Below are 16,014 nucleotides of genomic sequence, written 5' to 3' on the forward strand. Positions count from 1 at the left end.
CCCAGCAGCCTTTGTGCCTTGCGGGATATACCCAAGTCCCGGGAGCGCCGGAATGGGAACTCTACCTAAAAGGGACGGGACCAAATGGCGCTCGCTAAAGGAGGTCTTGGACCTACTTGAGACCTATCTACCCGGGATCTACCAGCCTCCCTCGATCTACCAGCTTCCCCAGGGTGGCTGCAGTTGGGCACAGATCGGTACTGGTCCACAAGAATGGGGACCAGGCGGAACGGGGGGTCTCCGGGGCCATCGCAGCCCCTGGCCCTAGAATGTGGGCACCTTGGCATTGCCCAGATAGCACCTTGGCACTGCCAAGATACTAGGGTGGCATTGCCAGAATGGCAGTGCAAGGGTGCCGGGATGGCAGTGCCAAGGGTCAGGGCCCAAGGTGCACCATGCCCATGAGAAGAGGGTGGGGGGGGGGGGGGGTTGAAGGGTGGGGGTGTGCAGGGCAGGTAAGTGGGGGCCTCTGGAGGTTGAGTGGGTGATGGCTGTGGATTCAGGGAGGAAGGGGGTGCTCTTTCCAAGGGCTGGTGGAGAATCGATGGCTGAATGTTCTCCTTCTGCACTGTGAATTCTATGATTCAAAATGGTGGCCCAATCTCTGCGTTCAGCTTTCCTGTGCTGAAACAAAATCCGACGTGTGGGCTGAACCGTAGAGAAACTCCCCAGGGCCCCAAAAAATGACTTGCCGTTGGATAGCAGCGGGGTACCCGCTGGCAGAACCAACGGGAAACTCCCTGAAAAACCCACCACAAATTAACTTAGAAATTGTTCTATTGAATTCCGCTGCTAGGCTTTTAACCTCAACATAGACATTTGGGCTAGATTTGTTAGTTTATTAAGTCTTCGAGCCACTACTACAATGTATGTTTGAAGGTGAGCAAGGGGTTATGATGGAACGTACAGTTTGTGGTGATATGCATCACTGTAAATACACATGGGGTTAATGTGAACACACTACACCTCGACAGACACTAGAGGGAGCACCAGAGACATGACACACAGACATTCAACCAATAGGTCAGTAAGATAGGACACGACCAATGGGCATTCAAGATACACACACAGGTGACACTACCACAGGGGGGGCATTACATCAACCCATATAAAAGGACACAGCACACATGATCTTCCTCTTTCCAGTGGAGACACTCAGTAAGTACACAGGATTGATTTGAAACACATCACACCCACCACGTGGATTGCAGTAGACTGGTTCGTCAGTCTGAGTAGCTATAGCAGGATTAACAGGAGAGTCGAATCCAAGTAGGATAATCGTTAACAGTTTAATAAATGTGTTAAAGCTATCTCCAAGTCTGAGCCTTCCTTTGTCAGAGTGCACATCAAGGAAGCAGCTTATGCTACGTCAAGAGCATAACAAAACACATGTTGCCTTATTTTTAAAATGATGATTATTAGCACTTTTGCTTCACAGTGCCGGGGTCCCAGGTTCGATTCCCAGCTTGGGCCTCTGTGCAGAGTCTGCAAGTCTCGACCAGTTAGTCCAACATCTGTCAATGAGAAAAATACTAGAATCCATTATTAAGAAAGTAAGAGCATCACGGCGCCGAGGTCCCAGGTTCGATCCCGGCTCTGGGTCACTGTCCATGTGGAGTTTGCACATTCTCCCCGTGTTTGCGTGGGTTTCGCCCCCACAACCCAAAAGATGTGCAGGGTAGGTGGATTGGAAACGCTAAATTGCCCCTTAATTGGAAAAAATGAATTGGGAACTCTAAATTTATAAAAAAGAAAAAAAAAAAGAAAGTAATAGGACATTTAGAAAAACATCAGGGGCAACATGGTTTTGTGAAAGGAACATTTATTAGAATTATTTGAGGACGTTACAAGCAGGGTGGGTAAAGGGGTACAAGCTCCAGACTTTTGGATGATATATTGGATGGAAAGAAAATTGACTAGCTAACTGGAAACCTTTGCAGGGGCTTTTCACAGTAACTTCATTTGAAGCCTACTTGTGACAAAAGGCGATTTTCATTTTGTTTCATTGTGATGTAAATCTAACCATGTAACAACCTGGTTATCTCCCTTGGAGATGAGTACCTGCGCTGGTGGAGGATACACATTAGTTATGCAACAATACTTGCAAGAGTGCTCAAACTCCTCCTGCATCATGCGTCAAGGGCCTGTGGGGAATGAAAGACATTGAGAACGGACTTGGCGAAAGAGTTCATAGTCACCATTGTGAGGCTGCTCATATTTCAGTTAGTGCTGGCAGTTCATGTTAATGATTTATGGGATTATGTGTCACATTGCAATTTGATTTTTAATTCTGTCGTCATGTATCTGAGTGACCCCAATCTCTCCATTGGCAGTGGGTATGAGATAGGCAACACGATGAAGGTGAACGTGACTGTTGGTTGTTACAATGGGGATGTGAGGAGGTGCCTAGAGAGCGAGGAATGAGTGGAGTTGCAAGATGTATTGGACTGAGGCCTGATGTGCTGGAGAATTCTGGGGAAGTCAGATTGTGAAGGTTGGCACTTGGAAGTAGCAATTTCACCTTTCCTGCTCCCATTAGTTCATTGAACCTCTGGCAACCGTGAATCCAGGTCTGAGATACCATGCACCTGCTGCTCGTTGCACTTGTCACTTCCAGGTGCACCTGTTTTCTTCCTCCCACCTGCAGGAAACAATACTTGATCACCTGGCCCTCGCATCCCACAAGAGCTCCGTGGAAGCACTGGGAGAATCAGGGAGCAAGCAGCCTTTCCACATTGTGCTTTTCCTCTGCTTGCTGAAGCCCCATGAGCCAACCTAGAATGCAGTCAATGTCACCCCTGCCCGAGTCCTTCGAAATGGAATCCTTCAGTTGGCAGGGACGGATTATCTGGGAAAACCCCACCATTCATTGTGGGATGCTAATCCAGTCACAGATGCAGACAGCAATGGCAAAGCTTGCTTTCTCTGTCCGGTTCCCAACCCAAGACCAGCCCCATCTGCATTGAGGGGGGAGGGGGATCAGTGAAGTGAAAACTCTTTGTCTAGTGTAGCCTTCAGACTTGACTCCAGGGTGGTACGTACCTTGGAGCAGGAATGGGTAACCTAAAAAGTGACAGAGAAAGAGGAAGGATTATGTAAATAAATATCCAAGCGTTTAGCATAGTTATAATTGTTCCCTGCATCAATTTCCATGACAAGTAAATCTCCTGCCTAGTTTAGGAACAAAGATTTATATTTGACATGCTTCATACAGGCAACTTAACTCTGAATTAACAATAGATACAATTGAATTTTAAGCATTCCTAACTTTCTGGCTGACATCCATGTACCTGTCCCTCCACATAAGAAGAACCATGCTTTCCCATGATTCTATCTCTGATTGATTATTTCCCCTTTCACTTAACACTGGATGTTAATTGTCCTTCTAGCTTGAGATCGAGGAATTCTTTCTCCTGCACTGTTGTGTGAGTTCTAGTTTTCTGTCCGTTTGCTGACATATCTGAAATGATGATGACTTCCTGCAGTTGCGTTCTGTTGAACCCAATCTAGAAGGGCCCAGTTTGTTCAGGAAGCAGTGACAGTTAGGATGGTTACTGCTGATATGGCAAAGACCCAAACAACAAGGCTGCTCCTGTCACAATATGCACAAACAACATCCATATGGTTTGATATATCGGCCAAGGTTAGCTGCACTGTGTACTTTGAACTCTCCACCAAGTAAGGACACACGTGTCACACTAGCACAGGGCAATGATAATAATCTTTATTATTATGACAAGTAGACTTACATTAACACTGCAATGAAGTTACTGTGAAAATCCTCGAGTTGCCACCCTCCGGCTCCTGTTTGGATACACACAGCGAGAATTCAGAATGTCCAATTCACCTAACAGCACGTCTTTCGGGATTTGTGGGACAAAACCGGAGCACCCGGAGGAAACCCACCCAGACACGTGTAGAATGTGCAGACTCTGCACAGTGAATCAAGCTGGGAATCGAACCTGGGACCCTGGTGCTGTGAAGCAAAAGTGCTAACCACTGTGCTACCGTGCCGCACGACAGGGTTGAGCGATGACTGCTTGACTTTTGGATAGGCAAGGCATTGCTGGTGAACAGCATCACTTTATGGCATGGAGATTGCATTTTCTATACAACCATGTGATTCATTTACTCCAGGTGCTTCCAGTTGTTGCTATTTTGGTAGATTATTGGTAGTATCTTTACATTTTTAATACATTGGGTATTGACTGACAAATTTTTTTAAAAAGAGGCAACTAATTATTTCCATCCATGTTAGCTCTTAGTTGAAGGGTAACCTGTTTGCTTTGTTTTGTGTCAGCACCAGCAGCCTCCAACATTAGCCAATTTTATTGGTAAGGAGCTGTGAAAAATCCATTGGGATTTCCATTCCAAATATTTTTGGAATGCAGTTATGTCCAAGAGATGGAAAAATATCCGTCGGCCATGTTCTTGTCACTTCACCCTCTCTCTTTCCCACCTGCCCGCCACCCACTTGGAGAAACTGACACCCTCCCCACCCCAGGCTAGACAGACGTGTTTTGGCCTGTCATTATTCTCCCACCCTACTGCTCTGTCTATTCCATAACTTCGAGTGGCCTCTGTTTGCGCTGAGTCCCTTCCTTCCCAGTTCATGCAGGCACCGTTGACCCCCACCCCTCTAGTTTACACCGACACCCATTCTCACCCACCCTGTCCAACCCAGAGAAAGAGGATACCACAAATTCTTAACTCCAGTTCACATTGCCATGCATCTACCCCCTCCCTCCAGTTTGCATTGCCATGCATCTACCCCCTCCCTCCAGATTGCATTGCCATGCATCTACCCCCTCCCTCCAGTTCACATTGCCATGCATCTACCCCCTCCCTCCAGTTTGCATTGCCATGCATCTACCCCCTCCCTCCAGTTCACATTGCCATGCATCTACCCCCTCCCTCCAGTTTGCATTGCCATGCATCTACCCCTCCTTCCAGTTCACATTGCCATGCATCTACCCCCTCCCTCCAGTTGACATTGCCATGCATCTACCCCCTCCCTCCAGTTCACATTGCCATGCATCTACCCCTCCCTCCAGTTCACATTGCCATGCATCTACCCCCCTCCCTCCAGTTCACATTGCCATGCATCTACCCCTCCCTCCAGTTCACATTGCCATGCATCTACCCCTCCCTCCAGTTCACATTGCCATGCATCTACCCCTCCCTCCAGTTCACACTGCCATGCATCTACCCCTCCCTCCAGTTTGCATTGCCATGCATCTACCCCTCCCTCCAGTTTGCATTGCCATGCATCTACCCCCTCCCTCCAGTTTGCATTGCCATGCATCTACCCCCTCCCTCCAGTTGACATTGCCATGCATCTACCCCCTCCCTCCAGTTCACATTGCCATGCATCTACCCCCTCCCTCCAGTTTGCATTGCCATGCATCTACCCCCTCCCTATAGTTCACATTGCCATGCATCTACCCCCTCCCTCCAGTTCATATTGCCATGCATCTACCCCTTCCCTCCAGTTCATATTGCCATGCATCTACCCCTCCCTCCAGTTCACATTGCCATGCATCTACCCCTCCCTCCAGTTTGCATTGCCATGCATCTACCCCCTCCCTCCAGTTTGCATTGCCATGCATCTACCCCTCCCTCCAGTTTGCATTGCCATGCATCTACCCCTCCTTCCAGTTCACATTGCCATGCATCTACCCCCTCCCTCCAGTTTGCATTGCCATGCATCTACCCCCTCCCTCCAGTTGACATTGCCATGCATCTACCCCCTCCCTCCAGTTCACATTGCCATGCATCTACCCCCTCCCTCCAGTTTGCATTGCCATGCATCTACCCCTCCCTCCAGTTTGCATTGCCATGCATCTACCCCCTCCCTCCAGTTCACATTGCCATGCATCTACCCCTCCCTCCAGTTTGCATTGCCATGCATCTACCCCCTCCCTCCAGTTCACATTGCCATGCATCTACCCCTCCCTCCAGTTCACACTGCCATGCATCTACCCCTCCCTCCAGTTTGCATTGCCATGCATCTACCCCCTCCCTCCAGTTTGCATTGCCATGCATCTATCACCTCCCTCCAGTTTGCATTGCCATGCATCTACCCCCTCCCTCCAGTTTGCATTGCCATGCATCTACCCCCTACCTCCAGTTCACATTGCCATGCATCTACCCCCTCCCTATAGTTCACATTGCCATGCATCTACCCCCTCCCTCCAGTTCATATTGCCATGCATCTACCCCCTCCCTCCAGTTCACATTGCCATGCATCTACCTCCTCCCTCCAGTTCACATTGCCATGCATCTACCCCTCCCTCCAGTTTGCATTGCCATGCATCTACCCCCTCCCTCCAGTTCATATTGCCATGCATCTACCCCCTGCCTCCTGTTTGCATTGCCATGCATCTACCCCCTCCCTATAGTTCACATTGCCATGCATCTACCCCCTCCCTCCAGTTCATATTGCCATGCATCTACCCCTCCCTCCAGTTTGCATTGCCATGCATCTACCCCCTCCCTCCAGTTTGCATTGCCATGCATCTACCCCTCCTTCCAGTTCACATTGCCATGCATATACCCCCTCCCTCCAGTTTGCATTGCCATGCATCTACCCCCTCCGTCCAGTTGACATTGCCATGCATCTACCCCCTCCCTCCAGTTCACATTGCCATGCATCTACCCCCTCCCTCCAGTTTGCATTGCCATGCATATACCCCTCCCTCCAGTTTGCATTGCCATGCATCTACCCCCTCCCTCCAGTTTGCATTGCCATGCATCTACCCCTCCTTCCAGTTCACATTGCCATGCATCTACCCCCTCCCTCCAGTTTGCATTGCCATGCATCTACCCCCTCCGTCCAGTTGACATTGCCATGCATCTACCCCCTCCCTCCAGTTCACATTGCCATGCATCTACCCCTCCCTCCAGTTCACACTGCCATGCATCTACCCCTCCCTACAGTTTGCATTGCCATGCATCTACCCCCTCCCTCCAGTTTGCATTGCCATGCATCTACCCCCTCCCTATAGTTCACATTGCCATGCATCGACCCCCTCCCTCCAGTTCATATTGCCATGCATCTACCCCCTCCCTCCAGTTCACATTGACATGCATTTACCCCCTCCCCATAGTTCACATTGCCATGCATCGACCCCCTCCCTCCAGTTCATATTGCCATGCATCTACCCCCTCCCTCCAGTTCACATTACCATGCATCTACCCCCTCCCTCCAGTTTGCATTGCCATGCATCTACCCCCTCCCTCCAGTTTGCATTGCCATGCATCTACCCCCTCCCTCCAGTTGACATTGCCATGCATCTACCCCCTCCCTCCCGTTCACATTGCCATGCATCTACCCCCTCCCTCCAGTTCACATTGCCATGCATCTACCCCCTCCCTCCAGTTTGCATTGCCATGCATCTACCCCCTCCCTCCAGTTTGCATTGCCAAGCATCTACCCCCTCCCTCCAGTTCACATTGCCATGCATCTACCCCCTCCCTATAGTTCACATTGCCATGCATCTACCCCCTCCCTATAGTTCACATTGCCATGCATCTACCCCCTCCCTCCAGTTTGCAATGTCATGCATCGACCCCCTCCCTCCAGTTTGCATTGCCATGCATCTACCCCCTCCCTCCAGTTCACATTGCCATGCATCTACCCCCTCCCTCCAGTTCCCATTGCCATGCATCTACCCCCTCCCTCCAGTTTGCATTGCCATGCATCTATCCCCTCCCTCCAGTTCCCATTGCCATGCATCTACCCCCTCCCTCCAGTTCACAATGCCATGCATCTACCCCGTCCCTCCAGTTCCCATTGCCATGCATCTACCCCTCCCTCCAGTTCACATTGCCATGCATCAACCCGCTCCCTCCAGTTCACATTGCCATGCATCTACCCCCTCCCTCCAGTTCACATTGCCATGCATCTACCCCCTCCCTATAGTTCACATTGCCATGCATCTACCCCCTCCCTATAGTTCACATTGCCATGCATCTACCCCCTCCCTCCAGTTTGCAATGTCATGCATCGACCCCCTCCCTCCAGTTGACATTGCCATGCATCTACCCCCTCCCTATAGTTCACATTGCCATGCATCTACCCCCTCCCTCCAGTTCATATTGCCATGCATCTACCCCCTCCCTCCAGTTTGCATTGCCATGCATCTACCCCCTCCCTCCAGTTCACATTGCAATGCATCTACCCCCTCCCTCCAGTTTGCATTGCCATGCATCTACCCCCTCCCTCCAGTTCCCATTGCCATGCATCTACCCCCTCCCTCCAGTTCACATTGTCATGCATCTACCCCCTCCCTCCAGTTCACATTGCCATGCATCTACCCCCTCCCGCCAGTTCACAAAGTGTTTTCCTTCCACTCTGTTAATGGTCATACTATCCTCTCCACTTCCAATTTACAATGACACCCTCCATAGAGGATTCATGGCTCAAAGGAGGCCATTTGGCCCATTGTGGCTGTGCTAGTCTTTCTCCCTCCCCTTTCATTGCTCCGACTTGATGTTCCTGCTGTTCTCGTGGCTGGGGAACGTTGCTGCATGATTTGAGATGAGAACGTCTGATTTTACTAGCATTTCAGCCTGCATCTCGAGTCTGTCCTCCTCACAATCATTCCCTTCTTTGCCATCAATCCCGGTTACTAACTCCTCTCTATGGCTTTGCACATTACTTAAAGACAAAAGTTATATCGGAAGATCTGGGGTGGGATTCTCCAATAATAGGGTTATGTCCCCATGCTAGCGTCAAACCGTGGGTGTTTCACCCTGGACTTTCCTTAAGAAAGCATTCTGGCACAGAGTGGGGCCCTGCACTTCCAGTTGGGAATCCGCGCATGTGCGGTGGCCGCTCTGTGCGACATGGTGGACTCAGCCCGCGGAGCGGCACCAGGAATGCAGGTCCCCCCCCCGCGCACCTGAGAATCGGTGCGGCCTGATTGCTTGCCTGGTCTTCAGTGAGTCCCCCCCATCCCCCCCCCCCCCCCCCCCCCCCCCCCCCCACCCACCCCCACCAGGGCGGCCACGGACTGAGCCTGCAGCCGCCACCGGCCGTTCCCGACGGGCAAAACGTGGTTAGAACCACGGCATCGGGAATTCGGCCAGTTGTCCTCGGAGAATCACCACAGGGGCCTCTATCAATGGCCCACTACCTACGCCGTGTAGACCGCGCATGCGCAATTTGTGGCGATTCTCCGGGGACCGGGGAATTGCGGAGTGGCGTAGCGCCGGATTTTGCCGGCAACGCCCATTCTCCCCCGCGCCAATTGCGATTTTGGCGCGGAGGCCCGCCAGCCCCATTTTTCTGTGTGGCACGCTCCTGCCGGCAGCAGGCTAATGAGGTTTCCCATTGTGGCCATCCCCATACCGTGGGGAAACCCGCTGGCGTGGGGACACTGCCAGCAAAGTGGAGGATCCTGTCAATGGAGACTGTATGGGCTGAGGAGAGACCTTTAGGCCTGAAAAGAATTCTGTGCGGAAAGTTTCACTGCGTGTTGTTTGAGGAAGTAACTGTGTGGAAGAGTACGCAATGTAATCCAATCAGCAAAGCCAGATTCCTTTTAACTTTCATTACTGCTCCAAAACTGCTTATCAGTGTGGAAAAATCCATTCTGTATTGCTGCCAAGTATTGCAAAATGAGCTATTGGGTAAATAAGGATTCACATGGGGAATAAATTTCTTGGGCTATATTGTGACCAGTGACAGTAATTACTCCAACTTTTTAAATGTTAAAAAGTAAATATATATAATTTCTGTTCACCGCCTGGATTTCCTTTATTCTTTTCATCTTGGTATTTGTAAACCATATCTTGAATTAAAGACTAGGAAGCTACTTCATGCAACATGTCTGTCTCCTTTTAACTAATTATTTTAACCTAAAGCAACAGTGCAGCCATATAATTACAAGCGCCTAATTATAACGTACACTTCCCCTCTATGCCTCCAACAGCGACGGCAGTACAGATCATTAGAGGACCCTTTACTTTGCTGCTCTCGTGAACTTGTAATGATATTCATTGGCTTTATTGGCAGGGGTCACTGTGATTGGCCTGAACTCGGGAACATTTTGACCTTTGTTCTCTTGACTACAGTTCATTTAACAACTCAGCACAAGCAAAAATGTACCGTAACCAATTGCCGGTTATGAGATTTGCTTGCTGCTGTGCACAAACAGAATCTATTTCATTTACCAGCTGCTTCTTTTGAGGTGCACTTCTATAAAAATGCTTAGTTATGTCCTGAGCTAGGAAACCCGCTCTGTGCCAGAATCGGGGACAAAATAGACCCTTGTGCCTGGGACCCAGCTTCCCACCGAGCTTGTCCCAGATTGGGCCTCGGGCCTCACCTCCATAAAACTGGCGAGCTGCGGACACAACCTGGTCATCCCCGGAGCAGCATTGCTGGCCAGGAACCTGTCAAAGCGATTGGTTGGATGCTGGCTTCCAGCCCGTTCAATCCAGGGACTGTGATGTGAGCTGGAGAGAATGAGCCCAGGCTGACAAAGACACACAATATTCTCGCTCCACACTACAGTAAGGTTTTTTTAATCAAAAGTGTTGCCAGCTGCCTCAAGGCAGTCCCTTTAAGAAGCATCGTCACGGTAACCCATACATTCGGATCAGCCGAGTGGAGGGTGTGCGATTCACGCTTCATCAGTTTCCACCAAATTTGGAAGCAGACTTCCATAAGGTGTTAGTTTCCTGCTTTGCGGACTCATTGTCTGTTTCAGATCTCGCACAGTATGTTGCACCTAAAACTCATTCCTGACCATCGCATTTCAAGCCCAATGTGAACTCATTTCTCTCTCTCTATCCAACAGCAGAGGTTGGAGGCCATTTGGCCTATTACACCTGTTAAATCTATGGAGTTCTCAGAGAGCTAATCATTTAGTGCTTTTCACTTTCCTTTTATCCTTTATTAATTTTCCTATTACAAACCATCCACTTCCACTTTAACGCTTATGGACCGTCTTCCACAAATCAGTTTAAACATCTTTATCTAATCTCCACTTCTTTCTCCCATCTAGTTGAAAATTTAAATGAGTCCTTGAATATGCTAATCAGGAACTCAAGTTCCCTGGTCACTGTTAATACTAATCCATGTTTTTCCTTCATCAATCTGTGTATCCCCTTCATGGCCTTCATATATTAAGTTAAGGCATTAAGGTTGGGCATGATATTCTAACTATGACCTAACCAGTTATACATGAAAGTTTAGTCATACCTTATTTCCATGAAAATAAACCCCAGTCTCTCTAATGCTTTTAAAGTTTAACAATTTAGTGTGTATTTCTTCTCTTTGTGGATCATGGGATGACCAGAAAGGAGGCTCCCCCTCTCTCTATCTCCTCAGCCTGCCCAGGAACCCGCTGGGACACTGCCATGATTTGCCTGGCACCCCCTGTGCCGTGTCAGTTCCTCTTGTCACCAGTAAAATGCCAGCAGAGGTGCGTGAGGTTTAGCTCACTCGGCTGGTTTAGCTCACTCGGCTAAATCGCTGGCTTTTAAAGCAGACCAAGCAGGCCAGCAGCACGGTTCGATTCCCGTACCAGCCTCCCCGGACAGGCGCCGGAATGTGGCGACTAGGGGCTTTTCACAGTAACTTCATTGAAGCCTACTCGTGACAATAAGCGATTTTCATTTCATTTCATTTCATTTCATTTCGTGAGGTGACCATCCAGTGGACGCTGAAGTTCCCACCACTGCCGAAATACTGTCGGAAGGGGTCAGACACACTCTCTCTCCCTATTCCCCTCCCTATCCTCCTCTCCCTCTCTCTCTCTCCCCCTCTCTCTACCGCACCCCCGAGCCAGCCCCTTGCCATCTGACCAGCCGTCCCTGCTGCCTGCTTCCAAAGGGTTGGTTACATTCAGCCCAGTATCAGAATAACCTTAAACATGAGGCGGACTGTCGGGCAGTCAGCTGCTACTTTGTGTGGGGAGTGTAGCAGTATTGAGATCAAAGCTGATCTATTTCTCGACACAAGATTTTGCTTACATGATCATGTTCGATTTGTTTCTTAATTTATAGAATTCCCTGACTAAAATGAATGAATTAACTTAGTATCGAAAGAGGATTTAAAATTAAACTATTTTGGGATGGGAAGAAAATGTAGGAGCGATTTTATGCCCACAACATCTATTGCAGTGGTGTATCTGATCATCTTTCAGTTATCCAGATGTCCATAGGGGATGGTTGTAGGCTCGAAAAATAGTCTTTTATTTAAAGTGAGTTTGCTTATGATCTTTTGTTTATTTCAGATATTTCCTAGTGGATTTTGATGCCCCTACTACCATTATCCCAACCATGTTGGATCACTTAGGACGTGACATTGATGTAATCAGACCTTCGATACTCAAACACGGCATCCCAGAGACTGATGAAACCTGCCCAGGGAAGATCCAACCCAACTACGAAGAGAAATTGCATTCTAGAAAGAAATAATCTCATGTCGTAAGACATTTAAATATTTAAAAGAATATATATCCAATCCATTCTGTATTGAAAGCTGTTGGAGGGGTTACTTTATTAAAGATGAGAAGTTTTGAATTACTGGTGTGTTTTTTAAAATCTCATTACTTTTGCCAACTGGAACATAATAATCTTTATTGTTGTTACAAGTAGGCTAACATTAACACTGAAATGAAGTTACTGTGAAAAATCCCCTAGTTGCCACACTCCGGCGCCTGTTTGGATACACGGAGAGAGAATTCAGAATGTCCAAATCACCTAACAGCACATCTTTCGGGACTTGTGGGAGGAAACCGGAGCACCCGGAGGAAACCCACACAGACACAGGGAGAACCCATAGACAGTGACCCAAGCCAGGAATCGAATTCGGGTCCCTGCCGCTGTGAAGCAACAGTGCTAACTACTTGTGTTACCATGCCTCTGTATGTGCTCATTCATATTATGGTTCCATGGGATCCTTCTCATCCAATGTATTTTTTTGGCGTAGAATCATAGAATTTACAGTGCAGAAGGAGGCCATTGACCCATCGAGTCTGCACCGACCCTTGTAAAGAGCACCCTACTTAGGCCCACACCTCCGCCCAATCCCCGTAACCCGGTAAACCCACCTAAACTTTTTGGACACTAGGGGCAATTTAACATGGCCAATCCACCTAACCTGCACATCTTTGGACTGTGGGAGGAAACCAGAGCAGACGCGGGGAGAACGTGCAGACTCCGCACAGACAGTGACCCAAGCTGGGAATCGAACCTGGGACCCTGGAGCTGTGAAGCAACAGTGCTAACCACTAACAGTACTACCGTGCCGCCTGTGTCTAAGCTGAGATGGTGTGTGTTAGAGGGCTATTAGACAGCAAGGGGGCACCCCAGCTGAACCTGATTCCTTTGCCACCTGATATCTACACCAGCCATGTGTTGAGAACAGTAACAATGGTCCCACCAGATAACAATATATGTATTTTTCAGTTCTACATTCGGCCAAGCTATTCGACTGCATTAAAACTACATCACCCCAATGATGGGAGACTAAGCGCAGACTCGGTGACCACTTTGCGCGCCACCTTGGTTCCATCCACAAGCATGGCCCCAACCTTCCGGTGACTCGCCACTGCAACTCCGCATCTTTTGTTATGATCCCAGTTGATGTTGTAACTGGATGGGAAGGTTCCAGATTGGAACCTTGGCTCAAAAGTCCGTAACTTTAATTTTCTTGTGGAGGAGCAAAGGCGCATGACCGCTGATTAGTTATATCAATAAGGAAAAAACATTTATGAAACATGAAAAAATTGAATTAGAATACACTATGGCTTTACTCTCCCCCCTCCCCCTCCCTCCCCATCCCCCCTCTCCCTCCCTCCCTCTCCCTCCCCCCTCTTCCCCCCTCCCCCCTCTTCCCCCTCTTCCCCCTCTCCCCCTCTTCCCTCGCCCCTCCTCCCTCCTCCCCACCCCCTCTTCCCCCTCCCCTTCCCTCCCCCTCTTCCCCCCTCTCCTCCCCCTCCCTCCCCTCCTCCCCCTCCCCCCCTCCCTTCCCCTTCCTCTTCCCCCCCCCCGCAACAATGTGGCTCGATGGGCCGAATGGCCTCCTGCACTGTAAATTCTATGATAACATGGGTCCCTGTGGTAGGCGTCTTCTGGGGTGCCCGGGCCTGGGTGGGCCCGACTGCTGTTCTGGTGCCCCAGGTGGCGTGGTGCTGCCTTGTTCTGCCCGCTGCCCACCAGATGCACCAGGGACATGGGGGGGGGGGGGGGGGGTGCTGCGGTGTTCCGGCATCTCCCCTGAAGGATACCGGCATGGCCCCATCACTTCCTCCTCTTCTGCGTGCCTGATGGCCCTCACGCTAATCTATGGGACGGGGATGCAAGCGGAGCTATCCCCTGAGGCTCCCCCTCCACCTGGCACTGCCAGTGCTGGAGGCCCACTCTGGTTTCGCCCAGGGTCTGCATGCTCGCGGCCATGGAGCACCGGGGGTGGACCATCTCCGTTTGGGATTGCGCCACATCACCCAGTAACTGCCACCGCCTTCTGGGTTTGTGTCATATCAGCCTGTGACTGGGTCATCTCCCTCTGGGACTGGGCCACCTCCCTATGTGTCTGTGCCACAGTAGCCAGGGCCTGGGCAATGCCGCCATGCACCCAACCATGGCCTGCTGTGAGTGGGCCACGCCACTGCGATTTCCGGGTAGTTTTTCAGTAGCTTGACTCATAACCTGATAGAAAGGAACATGGACAGTTGTTGAAAGTTATATCTTGCAGAAGTCCACTGGCGCAAGATTCCAATTCCAACCATCCTTGGGTGTTTCCTCTCTGATCTTTCTTTGATCATGAAGTAAGGAGTGCGGCTGTTTGTTGGCAACTCCACTGTTTAGTTCCAGCTTATAATGAAGCAACCTGCGCTAACAAAATTTGAATAATGTGCAGGCTCGAGCTCACAAATTATTTGTGCCACATTGTTGCTAGGCATCTCCCAACAAGAAGTTGTCCAAAGAACTACTGAGGCCACTTATTGAGCAGAAACTTCACTGGGCCAGCCGTAGGTACACTGACTAAAATAGCAAGGCTGGAGGTTGGTGATCCCGATGCCTAGCTAACCTCCCAATTTAACGTCCCTCTGCCATCTGCAAAGCTCAGGCATGTGATGGAATGTTTCACCAGCTACACCAACTTTGACAGCATCCAGGCCTGTATCTGGGGCACTGGACTGCACACTATGGCTGCTGTATTTACAATTTACAAGATGCTGCGTAGCAACTTGCTTTAATGCAATCTCTATCACTAGGAAGGACAAGAATGGCAAGACCATAGGCACACTGCACAACCACTCAGATCCAATCTTCAGCTGGACATAAAACTGGGAAATTTCTTGAGAGGTTCCCCCAATTGGCGAGCAGAAAATTGGTGAAAGACCTATTGAGATTGTTACCAGGGATTTTATTCTTGCCTATCAAAGTTAATGTAGCCAGTCAGTTCCTGGTCACACTACTAGTCCTTTATTGTTACTGGATTAAAATCCTTGCATTCCTTACATAAGTTGATCAGTGGTTCAAGGAGAAGACACATCACCAGCTTCTAGAGGCACGTAAGTGATGAGCGATAAAACAATGTGTATCTCCATTCCTAACAGCACTGGGTGTACCTACATGGCACAAACTACGGTGGGTCAGGAAAGACACATTTTCAATAGCAATTCTTCTTTCTCTTCCCACACCTCGTGGTGCACTAAGGCAGGCTTTTGTCTGTTTCCATAGCTAGTAATTCCCGGGACAGGTCACTCATCTGTCGCCAGAGGCTTATAGCTTGAACAGCGCCACTCCACATCAAGCATGGCTGGCCAGGGCTCTCTCCTGCCTGACCACCAGCCATTGGCCTGCTGGATGGATTTGCGGTTTGACAGACTCCACCTGTTTGGCCGAGTTAGGAACGCACCTTCCTTGGCCATCAAGTCCTGGGGTGGGACTCCCATCCGAGCTTTGGTTCAGGGGCAGAGACACTACTCACTGCGCCACAAGACCCCCTTCAGGAGTAATTGGGGTTGGGCACTCAACGCTGGTTAGTCA

At 49.6% G+C, this 16,014-nt stretch overlaps 1 protein-coding gene and 1 long non-coding RNA gene across 2 annotated transcripts in view; one reads left to right on the top strand and one right to left on the bottom strand.

Annotated features, from left to right (window-relative positions):
- The window catches only part of LOC119968804 (sodium/myo-inositol cotransporter-like), a 124,658-nt gene extending 112,118 nt beyond the window's left edge, over positions 1–12,540 (top strand). The window contains exon 4 of the mRNA XM_038801619.1: positions 12,249–12,540. Within this exon, the coding sequence (XP_038657547.1) occupies positions 12,249–12,432 (184 nt within the window). The 3' untranslated portion in view covers positions 12,433–12,540. The remainder of the gene's footprint in view (positions 1–12,248) is intronic.
- LOC119968806 lies at positions 1,330–10,513 on the bottom strand. The gene is made up of 3 exons (XR_005461245.1): positions 10,335–10,513; positions 3,043–3,063; positions 1,330–1,514 (listed from the first exon to the last, which is right to left on the bottom strand). It is a non-coding gene; the product is annotated as an uncharacterized LOC119968806 (long non-coding RNA).
- Positions 12,541–16,014: the final 3,474 nt, after the last annotated feature.

The sequence above is a fragment of the Scyliorhinus canicula genome, chromosome 7, assembly GCF_902713615.1.
Source record: "Scyliorhinus canicula chromosome 7, sScyCan1.1, whole genome shotgun sequence".
NCBI lineage: Eukaryota > Metazoa > Chordata > Chondrichthyes > Carcharhiniformes > Scyliorhinidae > Scyliorhinus > Scyliorhinus canicula.